Here is a 27,412-nt window from a genome sequence, read left to right on the forward strand (position 1 = left end):
AGTTTAAGGATACAGGGAAGACCACTTAACACTGAGATGAGGAGAAATTTCTTCACCTAGAGAGTAGTGAGCCTGTGGAATTTTCTGAGTCCGATAAAGATTGAGGCCAAAACATTGAATGTTTTCACGGAGTTAAATATAGTTATTAGGGCTAAAGCGATCAAAGGGTATGTAGGAGAAAGTGGAAACAGAGTACTGAGTACAGGCCATCGCTATATTGAATGGCAGAGCAGTTTCAAGGTACCAAATGGTTTACTCTTGTTCCTTTTTTTGTATCTATCTAATGTCTTCTACCTAACTGGAGTACACAACAAGACTGTGATAGATGCTGAAGAGCTGGAACATGGGCACAGTTATTGAAGGAAGAAGAAGAGGACACTGGACTGGAGGAAACTCTCCCTTCTCTACAGCTGTACTTATTCTCCTCACCGCGACACTGGTCCCAGTACAGTTCAAGTGAAGCCTATCCCACCATAACAGCTCTCTTCCACCACCATACTGGTGCCAGTGTCCCGTGAACTGAAACCTAAAACCCATTCCACCCACATGAATCTTTGAGCCATGCATTTAACTCTTTAAATTTAGTTTCCTTTGCCAGTTTGCCCGTGGCTCGGGTAGTAATCCCAAGGTTATTATCTTGGAGGTTCTTCTTAATAATTTATCACCTAACTGTTCAATACATTTAAATATAGTTGTATATTTATAAAGTTATACATTGTTCCTGACACATGTTTCACATGCTAAGCTGCTGGCTAATCCAGGCCATTGGTACTAGCCAAACTAACATTGTTATCTCAGTGATGCAGAAGTTAGTGGTAATAACTCAGAAGTAAGTGAACACTGATCAAAAATGTCCATCACTTGTAGAACTGCTGAGGGTGCTAACAGATTAATGAAATGTGGCTACATCATACGTTATGTAAATGTAATGCTGGACTCTGTTTAAGACAATGGAAGTGGAATGGTTGAGCTGGTTATGGAATGGGAAGGGGCCCAAGTGTGCATCTAAAATGAATATCTGATCATGTGTTGGTCACTCAGGCAGTGCCACACCTTCACCAAGTTGGTACACATGTTGTGACCAGAGTTGTGATGGAGCAGAGTGTAGGGTTGTTGAAGATGCGATTCTGCTGTTTGGAGTGCTCTGGGAAGTCCTTCTAATATAGTTCAGACAGAACTTGCAGCATCATGAGTCCAGAACTAGGGGTCACAATCTAAAAGTTATGGAGTAGGTCATTTAGGACTGTAAGAAAGGGAAATTCCAACACAGAGAGTGGTGACCCTATGGAATACTCTGCTGCAAAAAGTGGTTGAGGTTGAAACATCGAATGTTTTGAGAAAGTGATACGTATAGTTCTTAGGATGGATCAAAGGGTATGGGATGAAAACTGAAACAGATTACTCAGCTGGATGATCAGCTATGACCATACTGAATGGCAGAGTAGATTCAAAGATCCAAATGGCCTACTCTTATTTTTGTTTCTGTTTTCTATCATATTGGGATGGTGTATTCTGCACAACTGGTACAGGCAACAAGACAATGTGATAGATGCTGAGGAGCTGGGGAGCGGCGCCATTGTCTGAGGAGGAGGAGGACGCAGCTGGAGGATACTCTCCTTGAAGATGTTGGAACTCAACTGCATCAGATGCTACAAACCAGACAGGGGCTGATTTACACATCCAGTAGATGCTAGTTGGGTGCAGAAGGCCATCATGGACCGTCAAGAACAAGGTCCAAGCATTTGGTTCGTATTGTAGGTGTGAAATGCAGCCTAATTCCTTGTGTTCCCTTTAGGTAGCTGTCAATGAAAGATCATGCTTCGACACCCAAATGTTTGTTCCCCTACAGAACAATGACAAGATATGGGTCACCACTGGGCATTTGGGAAAGTGCATTTGGGACTCAGAGACAGAATATATCTACGTATTGGTAAACTGTGTGGCACGGCACTTAAATGACAACAAGGATGAGATAATAGGGTTTTATGTGCAAGGGTTATATCAAACATACTGACTATGTGTCGTGGACAGCGTGACTGTGGTTGTTGTGTCATGATGCTGCTGGTGAGGGGGGTACATTGCATTGCAAACACTTGCCTGGGTGCACAGCAGTCTTCTAAAGATGGCATGGATGCCAGCCTTTTTGCTGAAATCTGCTAAGTGGCCAGTTGTTCTGGGCGTGACATGTAGTAAGGTGGGATAGAATTGGATGTGAGACATGTCATAGAGATGGGGTAGATTGTTAATGAGATGCACTCATAAAAATATGGTTGGAAATTTTGCTGGGCCTTGTGGCAAGAGCCCCTTCTAAACTCGACACAACTTGCATTGAGCCAAAAAGCATAAGATTCAGCAGCAAACAAAAACAGAAATTGCTGGAGGAACAGTGGGTGGCACGGTGGCACAGTGGTTAGCACTGCTGCCTCACAGCGCCAGAGACCTGGGTTCAATTCCCGCCTCAGGCGACTGACTGTGTGGAGTTTGCACATTCTCCCCGTGTCTGCGTGGGTTTCCTCCGGGTGCTCCGGTTTACTCCCACTGTCCAAAAATGTGAATTGGCCATGCTAAATTGCCTGTAGTGTTAGGTGCAGAGGTAAATGTAGGGGAATGGGTCTGGGTGGGTGCGCTTCGGTGGGTCGGTGTGAACTTGTTGGGCCAAAGGGCCTGTTTCCACACTGTAAGTAATCTAATCTAATTCAGCAGGTCAAGCAACGTCTGTATAGAGAAAGCAGAGTTAACATTTTGAGTCCAGTGACCCTTCTTCCCAACAGGATTCAGCCCAATGTTTTAGATCACCTTTCATCAGAAAACATGGTATCAGATGAATGAGAATAAGGTTCAGCAGAGATCCTGTTTTAATAAACCAATTCCTGGCAATAACCTGACTATTTCTTAGCAGTATTTGTGCAAAAGTCATGGTCACTTTGATATTTTGGGGTATGGGAGGTAGCTGTCAAACTTAGTCAGAAAATGTAGACTGAAGACCCCAGCTACTTCTTGCCTAATTGTAGAGTCATAAAATCATTGAGTCACACAGCAAAAATCCAACAAAATAATAATTAAGGAACTGAACACCTTAGTTCCCTGGCATCTTTAACTGTACCATGGTCCAGCAGTGTGATATAATTTCTCAAAAGCTTTGAAAATCATATTAAAAAGTAAGAACAACTACTTGGAGTTCTGATTGGAAGCTAAAAATATAGAGAAAGAAGTCACACAAAAATATATATATCTTGAATTCAATTTTCAGGTAGGATGTGGACTGAAAAGGGCAAATGGAATGATTTTGCATCACTCCTTTATGTGGAATAGATGTAAGTAAATGCAGAATGGTGACGCAATGGAGATGCTATGGTAGCTATTACTGAGCACAACAATGTGAGGGAGCTGAATGAACACAGTTGAAGTGATATAGTAACTGTACTAATCCATGATGCCAACATTTATACCCTGTCCTGTCCTCACTCACTCTTGATTATCACTGCTAATTATCAGCTCCTTCATGCTGTTTGATTTAGTTTACGTGTGACATAAGCAGTTGATAAAAAATAACCGCTTTCAATTTTTTAAAAAAGGCTCTATAGCCTGGCTTTGATCCTGAATGTATGAAATATAAAATAAGTGTCAGTTATAGAAGATTTGAGAGAATTTCAGTCTCGTTTTAAAGGAGGAATGCAGAACACAACAAAATCTGCTGTAGGGTCTGCTTTTAAAACTTGCCATTTTAAAAACTAATCAGCAATCCCCCTTATGTTGTTAACCAGAGTGACTGGAAATATGTCTTAGCTCATACACACATTTTACGTTTAGTTCTATGGATTCACTTTTGAACTGTTTAAATTGTTTTTACATGCAAGACATCATGGAATGCTCAGGACCATTGTGAAGCTGGAGGAAATGGAATTCAAATATTCGTATGGTTTTTTTTGTGGCATGTTGCCCTGAATCCATATTTTGATTATTTTGCAATGATGCATTATTTGATAAGTTAGGAAATCATGTTTTGTTGTACATCACCTTCTGGTGCATTTAGTTTCGAAGTGAAAACTGGTCAAGTGAAGTGCTTAATGTTGTGCCTCTGCTGATCTTTTGCTGTACGAAGTGTTGATTGACTCTTTTTCTTCTGTTAAAGAAACTTTATTTTTAAAACATCCTCTTTTAAATGCACTTACTTCAAAATATATTTAATTAAAGCTCTGGCAACATCAGCAATAAGCTACAGAGACCTGGAATGTACCAGCTGGCAGGAAGTGTGCAAATATACACTTAGGGTAGGAGTATCAAGACAGATTGGTGTGGGAGTGTTAATGATGTACAGAAGCTTTGGCAGTGGGGAATGGGAGCCAGCGATGATAGATGAGGAAAGACATTTTCTGGTTAACTGAAATGTTGGTGATGAAAAGAGGGAGAAGAAATTTCTGGAAAACAGAATAATAATTTTTCTGGTATCTGAACTGTTGCTTATAAGAAGGAATTTAAATAAAATTGCAAAATAAAGTAGCATATATTTGGAAAAAATGTGAGCCCTTAATGGAATGGCACCTTTTCTTCTGTCCTTGGAGACATAGCGACAATTAAAGAATGACGAAACAGACTTTTTTTTCAATTATCTGAGTGCAACGCATTTTCTCTTTTGTTTCATTTGTAATTTCTTGGATTGCTTCTCTAGTTCAAAAAGCTTTATGTATCAATTTTGCCAATTCAAGAGTATTTTTAATTGTTGAATAATAAGATGGCAATTATTCGTGTTATTCGATTTCTATCACTCCTCTGCTCTTTTCTCAAAGCCCTGCTATATCTCTGATGGACTCCCTCTATTTTTCTCCTTCAAATATTTATCTAATTCCCTTCTGAATGTTACTGTTGAATATTGCACCACTTTCAGGCATTACTGGATTTTGGATTACAGCAACTCACTGCATTAAAGAAAACGTCTCTTCCTGCAATTGGCAAAAAAACCAGAGATGGCATTTGTCCTTTAGTTACTGACCTTCTGCCACTATAAATGGAATAAATAACAAGAAACTATCAAAAGCATTCATGAATTGGAATGTTTCCGTCAAATATCATTCTAACCTTTTCTGCTTGAAGAAGAACAACTCTAGCTTTCCATGTATCCCCACATCATGAAAGTCCCTCCTTCCTGTTGTATGTAGGCAACAGCATAGTTGTTATCTTGCCAGTAATGCAGAAACATGGATTAATACTCTGGAGAGGAGTTTAAATCTCGTGACAGCAACTGTAGGAATTTGAATTTAATTACATAACATATTCTGTTGTTTTGTTTAAGCCAGAGAAGGTTTAGAGGGGATCTGAGGCATGGATAGGGTGGATAGAAAGCACATGTTCTCCTCAGTTGAAGGGTCAATAGTAAGAGTACATAATTTTAAGATGAAAGGCAAGAGGCTAGAAGGGATTTGAGGTAAAAGCTTTTCACCCAGAGGGTGGTGGGAATTTAAAATGCACTGCCTGAAGAAAGTAGTTGGGGCAGGAAATCTCATAATCTTTAAAAGGTAGAGTCATACAACACATAAACTGACCCTTCGTTCCAACTCATCCACGCCAACTAACTCTTCCACCCCAAACTAAACTAGTCCCATTTGCCTTTATTTGGCCTGTAGCACATTTATCCTTTCCTATTTATGTACCTGTCCAAATGTCTTTTAAGTATTGTAACTGTATCTGCATCTACCACTCCCTGAGCACTTCAAATATCATAACATTGTAGACTTTTGGCTAATTGCTGGAAAGTGGGATTTGTGTAGATTTACAGTAGTTTTGTCAGTGCAGACTTGATGGGCCAAAGGACCTCTTTTGTACTGTTTGATTCTATATATGCAATAACATGCTTGTTTCAAATAATAATAATAATCACAAAAGGTTTGGAATAAAAATTGGTTCTCTTGTAACCATTTGGAGAGCAAATCTACTGTTCTTACCCAGTCGTGGTCTACCTGTAACATCAGACCCACAGTAATGTGGTTGACTCTTAACTGCTCTTAGAAACGGCTTAAAAACCATTTGGTGGATTAAACTGTTATAGAAAAGTTGAATAAAAATAAAGCAGGACAAATCACCTTGAATCAACTTGGGCACTAGTATTGACAGACATATTCTACCCAGTCAATCTGACAATGCTTTCCTCATTAGCATTTGAGAATTCTTCCATGGAACAGCCCACCCAATTTTAGTACAAGTCAAGCAACATCTTCAGATTCACCGAATCATACATTTAAAACAGTTCCTGTCCTAGGTGCTACCATCACCATTCTTGCATTTGTATTGTTGACAGGATATCTCCACTAGAGGTGGAAGCTCCTTGGTATACAGTCAAGGGTAAGTGATCCAAGGTGTCCTGCAGGTTGACCGCAGACCCCATGAGGTCTTTTGGGATCTGATAAAACATCAGTAAAGAAATCCCCTGCTGCAAACCACCTTTATCTTTTTCTCAACTGATGAATTGGTGCTTCTTTATATTGAACATTGTTTCAGAGAATAGGAAGTACATAATTGTCTCTTTGTAGGGAACTTCAGTGTCCATTGCTAAGATTGACTCTGCAGTACTAACACTTGCTGCTCCATTGATAATTTCTCTATGATAAAGTCAGAAGTGGGTAAGTTTTCTATTTGTATAGTGTTCAGTACAATTTGCAGCTCCTCAAATACTGAAACAATCTGTGCTTGGATGCAGCAAAGGCTGGGACACAACAAGAACATTCAGGTTTGGCATGAGCACCAGCAATTGCATTCTCCTGGCAGCATGCGCGTTTATTTTGGGTTGAAGATCTGCAGCATCAAACCTCAGTGAAACAACTTTTTGCATAAATTTCCAGAAACATCAGGGGTGTAAAAATATGGATTTGGAGGTCAAAGATCCCTATAACAGGCAACTGACTGAACGTGACTAATATTAAGCTAGTTTGTTAAGAAGCAACTGTTTAGATATGTTAGATTAGCTACATGGACAGGAAAAGATTACAACCCATGACTGTTAAGGGAGGTTCACTAATGCCAGAAGGTGAAGGGGTGGTTGGCACAGAGTGTGTTGATCTCTGTAGCCTGTACTGGCAGCATCTTGCTCTCCAGTCCAAATGTTAAGGAATTTTTCTCTTGGACTTCCTCTATGTTGCCTGGTCCATTTTCCATCTAAAGAAGGTAGCTGGTTGACAAGGATTGCCACCTGTCACTGAGCAGTTGTTAAATAATAGAGTGCACAACCTAAGATGCCATGACAGTCATCTTTCTCTTATTCCATGTTTTAGTTAAGATCAGTTTTTTGGATTTATCATGCTGAGCACCATTTTCTAACTCTTTCTAAAAACTTGCACAGATAAAGAGGTCCACAAGCTGCCACCCTACTAAATTTAGGAATGTTAACATAGAACTGCAAACCAAGACAGCTAGACATTTCCTTGGTTTGTTTATGCATATATCCAGAGAGAGAGGATGAAGTCATTTCTGTGCCAAGGTGGCATTATGCTATGCATATCCATTTTTTTTGTGATTTCTTTGCATTGCAAAGTACCATTTATTAACGTTCCCATTTCTTACTGAAGGCTATGATCATTTTAAGCTAATGTCTGTCCTTGATCATTTGAATCACACGCTCGAAGAACCAAAACAAGAGAGTACTTATAGTGACACGTATTAAGGTTTCTTGAGAAATAATTGATTGGATGGTCTAAACCAGTTTTCAACATTAATTATAGAACCCATGAAGTCTCAGCGCATCTGATGAAACATGGAAAAGGGAACCTCCTGCTCATTACTATGTACAGTGCCCCTCACAGCTGATGAATTGGTGCTTCTCCATATTGAATACCCATAGAGGAAGCACTGAGGATGGCAATGGCACAGAGTGTACTCTGGGTGGGGACTTCAATGTACACTACCAAGATTAACTTAGCAGCACCACTACCAACTGAGCTTGTTGAGTCCTAAAGGACATAACTGCTAGACTGGCTCGGGAGGTGTTGATAAGGGAACCAACAGGAGCTGAAAAACGCACATTACGCTCATTTGGATGGTTACATGAATAGGAAGGATTTAGAGGGAAATGGGCCAAATATTGGCAAATGGGACTAATTCAGTTTAGGATACCTGGACAGCGTGGACAGAAGGGTCTGTTTCCATGCTGTAAAACTCTGACTCTATCTCCACTATTCTGTTGTAGAGGCATCTACCCATGACAGTATCATTAAGAGTGACCACCATGCAATGCTTTTGGAGACAAAGTCCCATTTTCACATTGAGGATACTTTCCATCATGTTGTGTGGCACTTACACGTGATCTAGGTCAGATTTTGAACAGATCTAGCAACTCAAAACTGGGCATCAGCAGCTGATTCAACCACCAACTGGCATGAATGGCATTTCCCTCATTCTATCTTTGCCATCAAGCTGGAAGATTAAACCTAGTTCAGTGAAGACTGCAAGAAGATATACCAAGGACAGCATCAGGCATGGGAAACTATAACACAGGACTACCTTCATGCCAAAACAGCAGAAGCAACATACAATAGACAGAGGCTAAGGGATTCCGCAACCAATGGATAAAATTGAAAATCTGCAATCTTGCCAAATGCAGTCATGAATGATGGTTTACACTGAAACAAGTAGCATTAGCAGGCTGCTTCACAAATGGACATTGGTGCAGAAGCTATGGCTAAAACATTTTCATTCAGCTTCAGCTAGAAATGCAGAGTGGATGATTCATCTTAGCCTCCTCCTGAGAAACATCACAGATGCCATTCTTTACCAATTTGATTAACTCCATGTAATAAAGAATTAGCTGAAGGTGCTGTAGACTGCAAAGGCTATGGTTCCTGACAATATTCCAGTAATAGTAGTGAAAACCTATGCTCCAGAACTATCTGCATTACTGGCCAAGCTGTTCCAGTACAGCTATAACAATGGAATTCACCCATTAATATGGAAAATTGCCCAAGTTTTTCCACTGTACAAAAAGTCAGCCAATTACCCATCAGTCCATGCTCAATCATCAGCAAAATAAATTATGGATGGTGTCATTGACAGTACTGTCACTTGACACATGCCAAAGAATAACCTGCACACAGACACTCAGTTTGTATTTCCCAGGGCCACTCGGCTCCCAATCTCATGACAGCCTTGATTCAATAAATGACAAAAGCTGAGCTCCAGAGCTGAGATGAGAATGACTGTCCTTGATGTCAAGGCAGCATTTTTCTGCATGTGGAATCAAGAAACTGGAGACAATGGCAGTAAAGGGAAAACTCTCTGCTGGTTGGAGTCGTATCTGACAGAAGGGAAGATGGTTGCGATTGTTAGCAGTTAATCATCTTAGTCCAAGTTCCACAGAGCAGTGGCTGAGCCCCAACCATCTTCCATTGCTCCATCAATGGCCTTCCTTTTGTCATGTGGGCGGCACGGTGGCACAGTGGTTAGCACTGCTGCCTCACAGCGCCAGAGACCCGGGTTCAATTCCCGCCTCAGGCGACTGACTGTGTGGAGTTTGCACGTTCTCTCCGTGTCTGCGTGGGTTTCCTCCGGGTGCTCCAGTTTCCTCCCACAATCTAAAGATGTGCAGGTCAGGTGAATTGGCCATGCTAAATTGCCCATAGTGTTAGGTAAGGGGTAAATGTAGGGGTATGGGTGGGTTGTGCTTCGGCGGGTCGGTGTGGGCTTGTTGGACCGAAGGGTCTGTTTCCACACTGTAATGTAATCTAATCTAATCTAGTACAGATGGTCACTGATGATTTTACAATACTCAGCATCATTCACAATTCTTCAGATACTGAACCTATTCTTGACTGTGTGCAGCAAGATCTGGACAGCATCTAACTTGGGATGAGAAGTGGCAAGTAATATTTGTGCCACACAGTTGCCAGGCAATGGCCATCTCCAACAAGAGAGTCTGAACATTGCCTCTTAACATCTACCTGTATCACTCTTGTAAGTGTAGTTTGATGCCACACTAAAAGTTTGGGTCAAGATAAAGGTTGAGGAGAAAGCAGAGTCAAGAATTACCTTCAGGCTGAGGTGAAGAAATATTATTTATTGAACATTAATATGAAATGCTGCTAATTATGGTAATCATAGAAATATGAAGCTGATCCTGGGTCCTAAAACCCTTACACAGCACCCCTCCCCAGTTTTCACCTTGTCATAAACCGAAGATTGTTTGTTTTATAACATTTACTTCACATTTTAAAAAAATCTTTTATCCTTCTCCCAAAGTCTTTGACTTGATTCATATGTTTTAATAAGTAGTTCAGGAAAGTCTTTGATCAGGTATAGAAAGTTGATGATTTTTCTTGGTCTCTGCTGGGTTCTGTTAAACTGAAATTTAGTTAAAATGCTTGAAGAAATGTGTGATGTTGTAGCTGGAGAATTGTGTGAGAGTTTCAAGATGATTATACTTAGGCTCGTTTTGTTTTAGTGTTAGTTCCCTTGCCACCTGCCCCAGACCCAGTCTAGCAGCTGTGTTAGGACTGGCCAATTCTATCAGTCATGGGGCTAACAAGCCACTCTTGGTGATGACCCTTGATGCTGGATTTCATCAGCTTTCAGTCCTTTCTTTTGCCATTGTAATGGTTTATATACAAATCAGTGACTTCAGAGGCCATTTCAGAAGTAGTTAACAGTTGACCACATTGCTGTGGGTCTGGAGTCACAGATAGATCAGACTAGGTAAGGATAACAGATTTCCTTCTCTAAAAGGCTATCGGAGAATAAGATGGGTTTTTATGACAATTGACAATAACGTGGTTGCCATTGTACTAGTTATTAATTTCAAATTTTATAATGCACCATATGCTATCTCTTAATTCTGCTTTGGTTGCACCTCCATGGAGTAAAATAATTCTGTTTATTTATAGTGTCATACTGACATTTCTATTCCATTCAAAAAGATTACAAGGAAATATAAAACTTACAGTCACTGCATTGCTTTCAGAATAAATGGCAGCTGTTCGAAATGTTCAAAGCTACCACTAAACTGAGCTAATTTCCCTAACAGAATTACATGAAATATCTGATGAAGCATTGCTTTTGTTCAGCATAAGGACTACATTGTGATACAGCTGGAAATCTCCCAACTGCCTCAATACAGCAGATGACAGTCCCAGGCTTGTTAGACTGTAATAATACATACATATACTTTTATTGTTTTGAGTCAATTTTCCTCCAGGTGATTATTCTCTATATTTGGATTAGCTCCATCACTCATTTTTCTTGCAGTATAAATACTGCCAAGTGTCACAAAGCTGGTCCTTTTTTCCTAAAACCTGTTCCTTTTCTCAAGGATACTGTGTCCTTGATTTTTTCCTTATGAGGGATCACAAACCAGCTCCTGGCTCTGAGGTGACTCATTTGGTACAGAGATGAAAAAGGATTTTGAGAGGCCTTTTGTTTATATGTAAACAGATGAGACTTAAGGCCAATGTAGTCACGTTTCAGAAGCAACCTGTATAATGAAAGGGAAGTAGTCAGCTCTCTAGCTGAGCAGTTCAGTCCAGAACTAGTTAGGAGTTCAGCTGTGTGTGAACAGGCTGCAAAAACTTTCTCTCCTTCTGCCCTTTTACCTTCAACCTGTAAGCATTTGTTGCATTTTTACTGTTTTCTTTTAAGGAGATTTACTTATTGGGACTGTTGTGGATGTTTGGAACAGCATAATTAAGTCTAGTTTGGATAGACTGAGATCAGTAGTGGTTCTTTATTCTGTTCTGTGTGTTTTTTTGTGCAATTTTGTGAATGCATTTTTGTCTGTTTTAAAACCTGATAGTCAACCCAGCTAACTTAATCTGGGTAATTTTCACTGTACACTTACCGAAACAAATTGCAAAGTTATGGTCTGGGCTGACTGCTCAATAATGTTTTGAATGGTCTGGCCTAGACCATAACAGATTGGGGGCTCTTTGTGGGATTTTAAACAGCGAGTGGTTGATGCTAATGTCTATATTTCGGTATTTGTTTGGATGGGTAGACAAACCTTGGGATAGTAATGGCTCTTTCAGTCGCCAAACGTTTTCTGAAGTGGATGCGGTTACTTTGGAAGGTTTGCAAAAGGTGAATAAGACCAAGCTGCAGGAATTAGCAGACAAGCTGGGATTGAAACTGCTACTGTGAGGAAAGGAGAGATAATTACAGCAGTAGCTCAGCATTTAAACTTGCTTGAGAAACCATCAGGATCTATAGAGATAGCAAGAATTCGATTGCAAATGTAGCAGCTTGAGTTAGTGGTGAGAGATATGGAAAGAGCAGCAGAACTGAAACAGTTTGAGTTACGATTAACAGTAGAAGAGATGGAAAAAGAGAGAGCAGCAGAACAGAGAGAAAAGAGTGTTTGAACTTCAGAAACTGACACTTAAAAAGGAAAGTCAGCTTAAAAGACTGGAGATAAAGGCTGAAGGTAATGCAAACTCATGTGGAAGAGCAGAGAGATAAAATGGCAAAGTGGCTGATGATTATGAGCTGGTTCAGAAAACCTGGTTTGGCTTCTAGAATTAATTTCAGTCCATGGGGGATAGAAACTGGGGCAAAGAGATATCCTCATGTGGAAAGGGAAAGGTAGATCTCAGTGAAGATCATAAGAATAACTTACCACAGGGTGAAAAAGAAACTCTTGAGGGGACAAAGAAGTTAAAAAGCTCCAGTGTTTTCATTGTAATAAAGTGGAATATACAAAATTACAGTGTTAGTGGGCTAGGAGAAAGCCAGATGTAGGAAAACCGGACAAGCCTGAATGTTTTGTTGGACTAGTAACAAAAAGCACAAGGGAAGTTATATAACTGATCAGAGATTGATTAAGGACGAAATGCCAGATCTGCTTAAAAAATGTACATGCAAGGGTAAAGTTTATTCACATAGGGCAGGAGTAGCAGGTAAAGAGTTTACAAAATTAAGGGACATAAAACATAGAACAATACAGCGCAGAACATGCCCTTCGGCCCTCGATGTTCCGCTGACCTGAGAACGAATCTAAGCTTATCACCCTAGACTATCCCATCATCATCCATATGCCTATCCAAGGACTGTTTAAAGGCCCCTAATGTGGCTGAGTTAACTATATTAGCAGGCAGGCCATTCCATGCCCTTACCACTCTGAGTGAAGAACCTGCCTCTAACATCTGTTTTAAATCTATCACGCCTCAATTTGCAGCTGTGCCCCCTCATACAAGCAGATGTCATCATCCTATGAAAAAGACTCGCACTGTCCATCCTATCTAATCCTCTGATCATCTTGTATGTCTCTATTAAATTGCCTCTTAGCCTTATTCTCTCCAATGAGAACAGACCCAAGTCCCTCAGCTTTTCCTCATAAGACCTTCGTTTCAGACCAGGCAGCAGTCTGGTAGATCTCCTCTGCACCTTTACCAATGCTTCCACATCCTTCCTGGAATGGGGCGACTAGAACCGCACACAGTACTCCAAGTGAGGCCGCTGTAGTATTTTGTACAGTTGCAGCATGACATCACGGCTCCGGAGCTCAATTGTTCTACCAATAAAACCTAACACACGGTTTGCCTTCTTAACAGCACTATCAACCTGGGTGACAACTTTCAGGGATCTATGTACATGGACACCAAGATCCCTCTGCACATCCACACTACCAAGAATCTTTCCATCGATCCAGTATTCTGCCTTCCTGTTATTTTTCCCAAAGTCAATCACCTCATATTTATCTGCATTGAACTCCATTTGCCACCTTTCAGCCCAGTTCTGCAGTTTATCCAAGTCTCCTTGCAACCTGCAACATTCTTCCACACTGTCCACCACTCCACCAACTTTAGTATCATATGCAAACTTACTAACCTATCCACTTCTGCACTCATTCAAGTTGTTTATAAAAATGACAAACCGCAATGGTCCCAAAACAGATCCTTGTGGCACACCACTAGTAACTGGACTCCCGTCTGAATATTTTCCATCAACCACTACTTGTTGCTTTCTTCCAGAAAGCCTGTTTCTAATCCAAACTGCTAAATCACCTTTAATCTCATGCCTCTGCATTTTCTCCAATAACCTACCATGTGGAACCTTATCAAAGGCTTTGCTGAAGTCCATGTATACTACGTCAACTACCCTACCGTCATCCACATACTTTGTCACCTTCTCAAAAAACTCAGAGGTTTGTGAGACACAACATGCCCTTGATGAATCTATGTTGACTATTTCCAAACAAATTGTTGCTTGCTAGATGATTATAAATCCTATCTCTTACAATCCTTTCCAAACTTTTCCTACAACAGACGCAGGGCTCACTGGTCTATAATTATCTGGATCATCTTTATTGCCCTTCTTGAACAAGGGCACAACATTTGCAATCCTCCAGTCCTCTGGTACTAAACCTGTAGACAATGACAACTCAAAGATCAAGGCCAAAGGCTTGGCTATCTCCTTCCTAGCTTCTGAGAGAATTCTCAGAAAAATCCCATCTGGCCCAGGGGACGTATCTACTTTCACACCTTGTAGAATTGATAACACTTCCTCCTTACTAACCTCAATCCTTTCAAGTCTAATAACCCATGTCTCAGTCTTCTCCTCTACATTATTCACCTTTTCCTGAGTGAAAACAGATGAGAAATATTTATTTAACTCCTCTCCGATCTCTACAGGGTCCACACACAAATTCCCACTTCTGTTTTTGACAGACTCTATTCCTATTCTATTTATCCTTTTATTCCTCACATATCTATAGAAAGCTTGAGGGTTCTTCTTTATTCTACCTGATAAAGACTGCTCATGTCCTCTCCTTGCTCTGCTTAACTCTGTCTTTAAATCCTTCCGAGCTACTCTGTAATTCTCCATCGCCTCATCTGAACCATCTCGCCTCAATGTCACATAAGCCTCCCTCTTCCGCTTAACAAAGATACAATTTATTTAATAAACTACGGTTCCCTTACCTTATTACTTCCATCTTGCCTGACAGGGACATACCTGTCAAAGACACACTATATCTGTTCCTTAAACCAGCTCCACATTTCGGTTGTCTCCATCCCCTGCATTTTACTGCCCCATTCTATGCCTCCTACATGTTGCCTAATCACATTATAATTGCCCTTCCTCTATCTATAACTCTTGCCCTGTGGCATATGCCTAGCCCTTTCTATCGCTAAACTAAACATAATTATGGTCGCTCTCTCCAAAGTGCTCACCTATCACTAAATCAAACACCTGGCCTGGTTTGTTACCAAGTAACAGATCCGGTGTGGTCTCCCCTCTTGTCGGTCCTTTGACATAGTATGACAATAAGCCCTCCTGCACACATTGGACAAAAACTGATCCATCCGATGTACGAGAGTTATAGCATTTCCAGCCAATGTTGGGCAAGTTAAAGTCCCCCATAATGACCACCCTGTTCCTTTCACTCCTGCCCAAAATCGCTTTGCCATTCCTTTCCTCCACATCCCTGGAACTTTGCGGGGATCTATAAAAAGACTCCCAGCAGTATGACCTCTCCTCTCCTGTTTCTAACCTCAGCCCATACCACCTCAGTAGATGAGCCCTCGTCAAATGTTCTTTCAGCCACTGTTATACTGTTCTTGACTAACAAAGCCATACCTCCCCCTTTTTTACCACCTTCCCTGATCTTAAAGAAAGATTAAACCCCGGAACCTGAAACATCCATTCCTGACCTTACTCTATCCATCTCTCCGAAATGGCCCAACATCAAAGTCCCAGGTACCTATCCATGCTGCAAGTTCACCGACCTTATTCCAGGCACTCCTGGTGTTGAAGTAGACACACTTCAAACCACTTGCTGTCTGCCAGCACACTCCTGTGACCATGAAATCCTGTCCATGTCCTCCCTACTCTCATCTTCCTGTGTACTGGAACTACAATATATGTTCCCACCCCCCTGCTAAGCTAGTTTAAACCCACCCGAGCACGAGCAAATTTCTCACCCAGGATATTAGTACCCTTCTGGTTTAAGTGAAAACTGTCTTGTTTATAGAAGTCCCACCTTCCCCAAAATGAGCCCCAATTATCATAAACTTGAAACCTTCCCTCCAGCACCATCCCTGCAGCTATGTGTTCAGCTGGTATCTCTCCCTGTTCTTCCCCTTGCTATCACTTGGCACTGGTAGTAATTCAGAGATAACAACTCTGTGTGTTCTTGCTCTCAGCTTCCACCCTAGCTCACTGAAATCCTGCCTTACATCCCTATCCCTCTTTCTACCTATATTGTTGATACCTATGTGGACCATGGCTGGGACTGGTCACCCTCTCCCTTCAGGACCCCAAAGATATGATCCGAGACACCACCCTGACACCTGGGAGAAAACACACCAAGCTTGAGTCTCCTTCGTTCCCAACAAACCTTCTATCTGACCCCCTCACTATTGAGTCCTCAATGACTAATACTGTCCTACTTTCCCTCCTTCCTTTCTGTGCAACAGGAACAGACTCTGTGCTATGGATCTGCAGCCCTGTACATGCTCCTGATAAGTTTCCCCCCAACAGTATCCAAAACGGTATACTTTTTTTCAGGGGAATGACCTCAGGGGATCCTTACACTGTTTTTTCCCCCTTCTAACATTTACCCAGCTTTCTTCGTGCCTAGGAGTAACTACTTCCCTGTAACTCATATCTATCACAGACTCTGCCTCCCGAATGATCCGAAGTTCATCCAGCCTCTGCTCCAGTTCCCTAACACGGTCTTGGAGGAGCAAGAGTTGGGTGCACTTCCTACAGGTGTAGGATGGGACACTAATGGCGTCCTTAACCTCAAATATCATACATAAGGAACATTCCTCTCCCTGCACATCCATCCCTGCTAGTCCCCTTATCAGAAAATTAAAAAAAGAAGAGAAGCTTACCTGATGTGTCCCTGGTGTATAAGGTTAGAGGAGATGGATGGGTGGGAGGGCCTACAAGGGTAGGGTTTACACTCACTTATGTGGCTGAGGGGAAAACAAATTGTCCCTCCTTTCCCAGAAGCCTCTGCTCTCCGAGGTGCTGCCGCCGCTGATGCTCAAGGTAAGCTTTTAAAGTTTTAAATCAGTGACTCACCTTTCCTGACAGGCCCCTGATCCAATCTCCCGCTCTTCGTGCTGCTGGAACCTGAAATGGGATCCTTTCAGGCTGTAATGCTGAAGGATGAGGAGATATGTATGCCTGAGGGACTATTGCAAGAAAAGGTACTGGTAACAGGAATTCATGGTGAGACAAAAAGCGCTCAATTATGTAAAGTGAGGCTAGAGAATCCAGAGAAGAGTGGAGAATTTGTGGTAGGCGTACTAGACAAACTCTTAGCTCCAGGAATACAATTTGTCCTTGCAAATGATATAGCTGGTTCACTGGTAGGCGTGCTGCCTACTCTAGCTGAAAAGACAGTGGAGACGCAGGGAACTGAGGAAATGAAGGATGTGTATCCAGGAATTTTCCCAGATTGTGTAATCACAAGATCACAGAGGCTCAAGTTGAAGCTGGAGAGATCAAGAGGCACAGATAAGGAAGCTGACATAGATTTATCCAAAACTTTTTTTGATCAGATAAGTGGGATAGAGCTGGAGCAACTAGATAAACATGCAAGTATCTTTAGCTCTGCTACGCTTATTGAGTTACAGCAGAAAGATAAGAATTTAGAACAGTTATATCAAAAGGCATATATAGAGGAGAGTGAATGCATTCCTGTCTGGTATTACTTAATAAATGATGTTTTAATGAGGAAATGGAGACCATCACACATTCAAGCAGATGAGAAACGGGCAGAGATTCATCAAATTGTTTTGCCAGTAGGGTATAGAAAAGATGTGCTGCGAGTGGTGCATGAGCAACCACTTGGAGGTCATTTAGGGGTGAGGAAAACACAGGCTAAAATACAAAGACATTTTTACTGGCCTGGACTACACAAGGATATAAATGGGAATAAATATTTATTAACAATAATGGATGTGTCAACTAGATTTCCAGAGGCAATCCCATTATGCAACATCACAGCTAAAAAGGTTGTAGAAAAATTACTTACATTTTTTACTAGATACAGACTACCAATCAGAGATCCAGTCAGATCAAGGATCAAACTTCATATCCAAACTATTCAAGGAGGTTAAGGGTAGCTTGGGAATAAAGCAATTCAAATCTACTGTGTACCATCCTGAATCACAGGGTGGGCTAGAGAGATGGTATAAAACACTAATGACCGTGTTGAGGGCTTATGGTCAGGATTATCCAGACGATTGGGATAAGGGAGTCCTATTTGTACTTTTCATGATCAGAGATGGAACGAATGAATCGACCAAATTCAGTCCAACTGAATTAATTTTTGGGCGTGAGGTAAGAGGACTGTTAAAATTGATTAAGGAGAAATTAACAAGTTAGAATTCAGAGACCACCAATCAAATTTTAGAGAATGATTAGATAGAGCTGGAGAGTTGGCTAGACAGCATTTAAACTTATCACAGCGTACAATGAAACAGCAAGTGAATAAGAACTCACAAATTTGTAATTTTGCAATTGGGGATAAGGTATTGGTCTTACTTCCAGTAACAGGTGAGCCTTTAAAAGCAAGCTTTAGTGAACCTTATCAAATCGAGAGGACATTGAGTGAGGTGGACTACTTGATAAGGACTTCAGATAGAAAGAAATCTCACAGAGTGTGTCATGTGAATACGCTCAAAAGGTATTTTGATAGGGAAGGAAAGCAAGAAGAGAAGCTGTTAATGATTACAGCACAGAAGGAAGAGCCAAGTTCAGAGGATTCTGAATTGGAGATTCCTCAAATCAATTGGACAATGAGGAAGTTGTCAAAAATTGGGATAAATTATTGAGTTACCTTCCACAAGAAAGTTGAAATGACCTGAAAGAGTTATTGTTATCACATGGGAAGATATGTAGAAATAAACTGGGAAGTACTAACCGAATTGTGCATGATGTAGAGATAGGAGATGCTGTTCCAATTAAGCAACATCCTTGAAGGCATAACCCTCTAAAGTTGGCACAGGTTCAGAAGGAGATAGAGTGCATGCTCCAAGATGGCATAATCGAAGTGAGTTGCAGTGACTGGAGCTCACCCATAATCATGGTGCCAAAGCCAGATGGTAACCAACACTTATGTGTGGACTATCGCAAAGTCGACTCTGTTACAAAGACTGATGCATATCCAATTCCGCGGTTGGAGGACTGTGTTGAAAATGTGGGACAAACAACTTAGATTTCTAAGTTGGACTTGCTCAGAGGCTATGGCAAGTACCTCTGTCAGAGAGAGCAAAGGCAATTTTGGCTCCCATAACGTCAAATGGACTTTATCAGTTCAAAGTCATATCATTTGGTATGAAAAAAGCTTCAGCCACATTTCAGAAACTGACTTGATAAGGTCATTGTCGGTTACCCAATTGTGTTGTTTACATTGATGACCTGGTGGTTTTTAGTCACTCCTGGAAGGAACATTTACAGCATTTATTGGACTTGTTCAATCAACTTCGGGAGACAGCCTTGATGGTAAATCTAGCTAAAAGTGAGTTTGCCAAAGCCCAAGTCACCTTCCTGGACCATGTTATTGGATATGGACAAATGGCCCCACGAGATGTAAAAACAAAAGTAATTTGAGAATTTCCCACACCGTTGATGAGAAAAGCAGTTCTACTGTTCCTGGATTGAGTGGATTTTCCTGAAAGTTTGTGCCGAACTTTAGCAGTGTGGCTGCACCACTCACCGAATTGTTTAAAAAGGGGCAGAAATTTCAGTGGACAGCAGACTGTCAAAAGGCATTTGACAGCCTAAAAACTGTTAACCACTGCCCCAGTATTAGCCACACCGGATGACACAAAGCCTTTCAAGTTGACTATCGATGCCAGTGATGTGGGTGTCGGTGCAGTGCTCCTGCGGGAGGATGATAAGGGAATAGAAAAACCCAGCGGGTATTTTTCTAGGAGGTTGAACGTTCATCAACAGAAATATTCAACAGTGGAGAAAGAGACTTTAAACTTGGTGTTGGCATTATAACATTTCAGTGTTTATACTACCAGCAATGTATCTGAGACAATCGTATGCACTGATCATAACTCATTGCCATTTGTGGAAATATTTAAGGACAAAAATGCCAGACTGTTTAGATAGAGCTTGTTGTTGCAGCCATTCAATTTGACGATCGTGTTTGTGACAGGTCGCGAAAATGTGATTACCGATGCGTTATCGAGACTCTAATGAGATATGGAGGCATTCACTGGTGGGTTTGCCATGGCCTGAATTCGCATGTGGATACGCATGTCTCCATGTGTATAGTTAGTATAGTGTGTATGTCTGTTTTACTCTACTAATCAGTTTCTTTTTGAATGGTTTTAAAAATGAAGCCATCTTTTGGTAATGATGGTTTGTAAAGGTGGGGTGGTGTCACAAAGCTGGTCCTTTTTCCCTAAAAGCCTATACCTTTTCTCAAGGATACTGTGTCCTTGATTTTTTTTCAGGGGGTCATAAACCAGCTGCTGGCTCCAAGGTGGCTAGTTTGATACAGAGATGAAAAAGGATTTTGAGAGGCCTTTTGTTTATATGTAAACAGATGAGACTTCAGACCAAAGTGCTCATGTTTTAGAATGACCGGTATAATGAAAGGGGAGTGTCAGCTCTCTCGGTGAGCAGTTCAGTCCAGAACTAGTTAGGATTTCACCTGTGTGTGAACAGACTGCAAAGACTTTCTCTCCTCCTGCCCTTCTACCTTCAACCTGTAAGCAGCTGTTCCATTTTTACTATTTTTTTTCCAGGGCATTTGCTTATTGGGACTGTTGTGTATGTTTGGATGGACTGAGTTCTGTAGGGTTCTTTATTCTGTTGTTTGTGTTTCATTGTGTAATTTTGTAAATAAATTTTTATCTATTTTAAAACCTGGTATTCAACCTAGCTAACCTACTCTGGGTAATTTTCACTGTACACTCACCAAAACAAATTGCAAAGTTGTGATCTGGGCTATTTACTTAAGAATGTTTTGAGTGATGTGGACTAGTCCATAACACAAGATAAATTATTTGGCATTAGATACAAAGTCAATTCTAATCTCAAATGCAGGTCATTCTGTTATTGTCTATTCCGAGATTTCAGTCAAATATTAATCTTAAAATAACTGGTTGCTAATTTTTGGTAAAATTTGAGAGATTATTTTCATCAGAAAATACTGGACCTCTTTTAGCATCTGAGATGCACTAGGATTGTCTTTGCCATCTGAGGACATTTGGGAACCTTATGCTGTTAGGTGTAATCGGGCTGTTCACTTTTTCTGGGAAGACTGGAGTCAGCCGAAGTGTATTGCTGGAGAAGAAAAGCTAACACAGATGGGCTCAATCGACTAAATCCTACCTCCTAGAGGCTATGGGAACATTTTTTCCCCATATCCTGCCAATTTTTAATCTGCAGCATATGGTTATATAAGACATTGTTTGGGTTTAGATGCAAATTGCACATTGAAGCTCCAAGGTGTTTAAAATTATAATAGGATTATATTACCACTATTCACCACAATGGGAAAAGAGGCTTATTTTAGTGTGTAACTACTTGCAGCTTCCAGTTGCTGAAATGAGGTGGATTGTCTGTCCTTTCTCTCTTTACTCCCCAGTCAACCTAAAGAAAACTTCAGTCAAGAGGAGCATAGACATGTCTTATCATTTAATCCTTTGTAATGGCTGTAAATGGTTTTATTTATTAATTGCTTGAACATTCTCCTGTATATAAGGACTTCTTTTCTTTGTAATGTAGAAAACTTTTTCTCGCACAATATCTCTAATTAGATAATTAATAAGAGACAGAGACAGAGTAAAGAAGCAGTGGAGTTGTGCTAAACTGATATTGAAAATTGACTATGACCCCAACTGGAAGCTTTGTCCAATACATTAGAAAGTACTTGAATGATTTGGAGGAGGTACAGAAAACATATAGCTAAATAGTTTTCAGTCATGATGGATTACAGTTCTAACAAATAGGTTGGAGAAATTCGGGTTATTCTGCACAGAGCAGTGATAGTTAAAAGAGGATCTCATAGAACTAAAATCATGGAAATTTAGGTTGAATAAACAAAAAAAAAAATTGTTTCCCATGGCTGGTGTTGCTATCTGATTTGGCAAAATAAGGAAAATATTTTACACAGTTATAATCAACAGTATCCTTCAAAAGGGAGTTGGATAAATTCTTGAAAGAGAAACTATGCAGGAATATACAGAAAGAATAAGGAAGTGGGACAAATTGGATTGTTAGTCATAAGGGCTGGCACAAAGTCAGTGGGTCAAAGACTTCATTTGGCTAAACTCTTCTGTGATTCTAACATTGACCTTTCTCACTGCCTGTTCTCCATCTTTAGTGCTACATCGCTGCCCTCAGAGAATGGTAGCTTAGTATCAGTTCATTTTGTATCAATTTTAAATCCTCATTCTACCTCACAATCCCTAAAACCTTGGTTAAACTGTGAATAAAGATACAGTAGCGCCTCGACATATGAACGACCCCGTTCACGAACAAATTGGTTTACGAACAGGATTGTATGTAAAACTTTGCTTCAATGTACGTACGAAATTCAAGGTACGAGCGAAGATACGAATGCAGAAAGCCCGTGTGCGACCATGTGGTTTCATTGTTCTGCTTTGCTACACGCTTGTTGAACGCAAAAGCTCTCGGGCCCCGGGTGATCTCATTCAGTTCGTCTTTGGCGCGTGCACTGTGAACAGCGTTTGTTGCTACGTCCAAGCATTCTTAAGCTATCCGAACAATGGGAAAAATTGCTTCAGTTCACGAACTTTTCGGTTCACGAACCGGGTCCCGGAATGGATTAAGTTCATAAGTCGAGGCGCTACTGTATTACATTGATTCTGTAGTGAATGTTTTGTGAGATTTGGCCAAATTGACATACATTCTGGGTTAGTTTTCTCCACTCACTTCCATGAAGTCTTTGATCTGTGCTCAAGTCTGGTTCCCAGGTGTCAGTCAGTTCTCAAGTAATTGGGTAGCCATTCTTTGAGTGAATTTATTAAAAGCCAATCTTCTGTACTTATTCGGCATCTAGATGTTGTAGTGGCACCAAAACATAGAAAGGAGGAGGAAAATGAACTTTTGTTTCTTTAGCCCCCACCTGCTTATTCCTTAACAAAAGGTTACGATGATTGATTATTGTGTCTTAGATCGACTAACTTTGCACATCCCTGGGAATTGAGACAAGAACTTTTCAGATTAGTTTGGTTCACTTGCCTTCGAACCTTTGGGCATGTTTGTTGCTGTGCAAAATAATCTGTACATTATGGTTTTAATTTGAAATGTTAATGTAAAAAGTTTTATATAAATCTGTAAACTGACTCTCATTTTGTCTTCCAGCTCAATCCTGTTGTTTATAGTGAATTTGCTCGGGAGCGAAACCTCCATATTTCTTTGATCAAGCGCTTATCACAGCTCTATCCACCTGATTCCTGCTATCATATATCACTAGAAGAACAGTACAGATCACATCAAGTCATCATCAGGTATTCCTGAAAAGTTTCAGGTAGTACATTGACTTTTATTGGAATATGCTTTTAATCATGGTAAAGTATTGGAGTTTGTAAATTTGTCAAACTGCAAGACATTTTGACACATCACATTGCCTTTATGCTTTATTTGGAGATCTGGTTAACAATCTTGATACTCAATTGCAGTTGCACTTTATTGAAAGCAATATCATCTGACATCATCACCATCTAAGATCAAAAATATAGAACTGCCATTTTGCAGTTGAATGGCGGTAATGTGTTTACATTTGTTTTGAAATGTTGATGCAGGACTTTACGCAAGTTGCAATATTGCAAATGTTAAATGTTTAATTTCCAGGAATGTTCTCCTCTTTCTCCTCCTCTGTCATGCCTGTATTAACATCCCTGCCATCCTATTCAAAAGACTGAGTCAGTTTTTGTTGACAGACCAGAATACAATCCACTCAACTTTCTCCAGTACTGGTCATGGTAAAGTATCAGTTTGTTGAATGACAAAAAGCCTTGTTGACAGGAAACAACAGGATCATGTTTTCCAAGGCCGAATGCTGCTTTTTGCAAAAAGGTCAAGAAGAGTTAGTGAGGAATTATACCATTGGCGAGAAGTAGATACCACCATCATTGTAGCGCAGATTGGACCCATTTTCTATACTGTTCAGATGCATTATGGAGAAGACATGCTGATCAACTCTTGGCAACCAGAATGAATGTACCAGCGAACACATTAATTGAAGGTCCACAAATAACTGTGCCAAATAGAAAGCAGGATATGCCTCAGGACAGAGCAGTTACTAGAGCATCTGAGAGAATCAATACCTTAATAAAGAATACCATGACATTGTGCAAACATTCAGTCGTCTCAGGAAAAGAGAAGGACAGATGTTGTTCTTGATGCAGCTAAAACAGCAGAGGTTAAAGCCAATGAGAAAAATAAATGGACAGCTGAGTTACACTAGCAGCCACACAGGAATTCACGCTCTCTGCAATATCTTACCTAATGAATGCTGTTTATATGATCGAAAATATTGTGATCTTCTCATTGCAGGAATCTCTGATGTAAAGGGGGAGAGATATTGTGTATTTGGAATTTTGGTGAACTGCCACTTTAAGATTTGATTGCATGACATTATTATGTCTATTATTGGTCACTTTGGGCAGGAAATAGCTTTGTCTACTCTTGCTACCTACAGAATAAATACTTTCTTAATAAAGCTCCTGCTGTAGTTAAACACTTTGGCCTCCTGGTTCTTCTTGAGATGGAACAGCTACTTCAAAGGATATTTTCAATATTTTGGTCTGATTTCTGTTTATGGTATCTGATGACAGTTGGCCAGTCACAAAGATCTGAAACTTCCAACTACTGCTGTAAAACCAGAAACCAAGAGGAAACCAACTTAAATTCAGGAGTGGAAAGAAAAGGCTACTGTGGCATTGAATCTATTCCATCTAGGCTTGCTCTTATTTTCTATCTGACAACTCCATTGATCTGTTGGCCTCCCACATCAAGAATCAATGTTTTTATCACTCCAGCCTTCTTGTTGGTTTGGACAGAGTCAGTTCTTCTCTTGTTGTTAACAGTAGAGTCAAAGACTCACACAGATGTACACATGGAAACAGACCCTTCGGTCCAGTTCGTCCACGCCAACCAGATATCCTAACCTAATCGAGTTCCATTTGTCAGCACGAGGCCGATATCCCTCTAAACCCTTCCTATTCATATACCCATGCAGACACCTTTTAAATGCTGTAGTTGTACCAGCTTCCTCCACTTCTTGTGGCAGCTCATTCCATACATGCACCACCCTCTGCATGAAAAAGTTGCCCCTTAAGTCCCTTTTATTTCAATCCCCTCTCACCCTAAACCTATGCTATCTAGTTCTGGACTCCCTCACCCCAGGAAAAAGACCTTGCCTGTTTATCCTATCCATGTCCTTCATGATTTAAAAACCTCTATCAGGTCACCTCTCAGCCTATTAAGTCCCTCCATATAGCTCAAATCCTCCAACCCTGGCAACATCCTTGTGAATCTTTTCTGGACGCTTTCAAGTTTCACAACATTCTTCCGATTGGAAGGAGACCTGAATTGCACGCAATATTCCAAAAGTGGCCTAACCAATGTCCTGTACAGCCGCAACATGACCTCCCAACTTCTATACTGTATGCTCTGACCAATAAAGGAAAGCATACCAAGCGCCTTATTCACTATCCTATCTACCTGCAACTCTACTTTCAAGGAACAATGAACCTGCATTCCAAGGTGTCTTTGTTCAGCAACACTCCCTAGGACCTTACAATTCAGTGTATAACTCCTGCTTTGACTTGCTTTTCCAAAATGCAGCACTTCACCTTTATCTAAATTAAACTCCATCTGCCACTCTTCAGCCCATTTGCCCATCAGATCAAGAACTCGTATTCTGAGGTAACCTTCGCTGTCCACTACACCTCCAATTTTGGTGTCATCTGCAAACTTACTAACTACACCTCCTATGTTTACATCCAAATCATTTATATAAATGATGAAAAGTAGTGGACCTAGCACCGATCTTTGTAGCACACCACTGGTCACAGGCTTCCAGTCTGAAAAGCAAATCTCCACCACCGCCCTCTGTCTTCTACCTTTGAGCCAGTTCTCTATCCAAATGGCTAATTCTTCCTGTATTCCATGTGATCTAACCATGCTCACCAGTCTCCCATGAGGAACCTTGTCAAACGCCTTACTGAAGTCCATATACATCACATCTACCGCTCTGCCTTCATCAGTTCTCTTTGTTATTTCTTCAAAAAACTCAATCATGTCTCGTCTGGCATGATTTCCCACAGTTCCATATCAGGTGACAGTCTGGAATTTAATGCTTGTAATATTGGTGAGCTAGTACAGAACGAGTTCACATAACATTCTGCCCAATTTGCAATGCAGTCATTAACCCAAAAATGTTATGTTTGTTTACTTATCTTGCCAGCAGTTACATCTGGGCATCTCATTATTGGTACATTTAGATAATTTAATTTTTAATATACTTGTATGCATTTCCATTTTGTATTTCTGCTCAAAATTTGGGAAATTTTGCTATAGGATTTTTAAAATATGCACTGATAGGTCCTTCACAGTGACTGACACCAACAACAAGTACAATCTGACCAGGATTCTAAGTTTATCTAAGGGTTTCCAGCATATTATCAGCAGTTTGGTTATAAAACATTAAAACAATGTCTTAGTTTATTGCCTTTGCAGAATGATTTTTTTTACAAGGTATTTACAAGGCAGTTAGGAGTTGGAAGAAAAATTAATTAAAGTGACTTATCTGCTAAATATTCCTGATACATTAAAACAATGTCTTAGTTTATTGCCTTTGCAGAATGATTTTTTTACAAGGTATTTACAAGGCAGTTAGGAGTTGGAAGAAAAATTAATTAAAGTGACTTATCTGCTAAATATTCCTGATGAGGAGAAAGATTTAATTATGTTATATAAACATATTGAAGCAGAATCATCACAGGAAAGAGGATAAAAAGGAACAAGTGCATCTGGTGATAAGAATACTGGAAGATGACAAAGACAGTAAGAGTGAAGTTGACCCTTCACAAAGTGAACCTTTTACAATTTGACTTGCAATAGAGAATTGCTGGGATAGTTAAACACTGTTTTCATACTTAGAGGAAGGACAATGGGAAGATCTTGTAAAGTTACTACGGAAGAATAAGGAAATATTTGAAGGTACACCCAGATATTCAATGTTAACTGGACATGATGTGGACTGAGGGGACTTGGTGCTGATAAAACAACACCCTTGTTGGTTGAGCCCAGAGAAACAGGTTCAGGTGGAAACAAAGAAATTCAGTGCAGGCTGGGGAATAGCTTAATTGATGCCAAAACAGCTGGAATTCACTGGTGGTATTCGTTCCTCAGCTAGATGGTGTAGTCGACAGTGAAAAAATTACCTCAGAGTACAATGAAACCTTGATCAGACAGGCTAATGAACCAAGGAGTGGCA

At 40.4% G+C, this 27,412-nt stretch overlaps 1 protein-coding gene across 1 annotated transcript in view; it reads left to right on the forward strand.

Moving 5' to 3' along the window:
- Window positions 1–27,412, forward strand: part of LOC122560734 (probable helicase with zinc finger domain) — a 396,873-nt gene that overhangs the window by 149,781 nt on the left and 219,680 nt on the right. Inside the window, exon 18 of the mRNA XM_043711726.1 lies at window positions 23,272–23,417. Coding sequence (XP_043567661.1) covers window positions 23,272–23,417 — 146 coding nt within the window. The remainder of the gene's footprint in view (window positions 1–23,271; window positions 23,418–27,412) is intronic.

This window comes from Chiloscyllium plagiosum, chromosome 21 (genome assembly GCF_004010195.1).
Source record: "Chiloscyllium plagiosum isolate BGI_BamShark_2017 chromosome 21, ASM401019v2, whole genome shotgun sequence".
Classification (NCBI taxonomy): Eukaryota; Metazoa; Chordata; class Chondrichthyes; order Orectolobiformes; family Hemiscylliidae; genus Chiloscyllium; species Chiloscyllium plagiosum.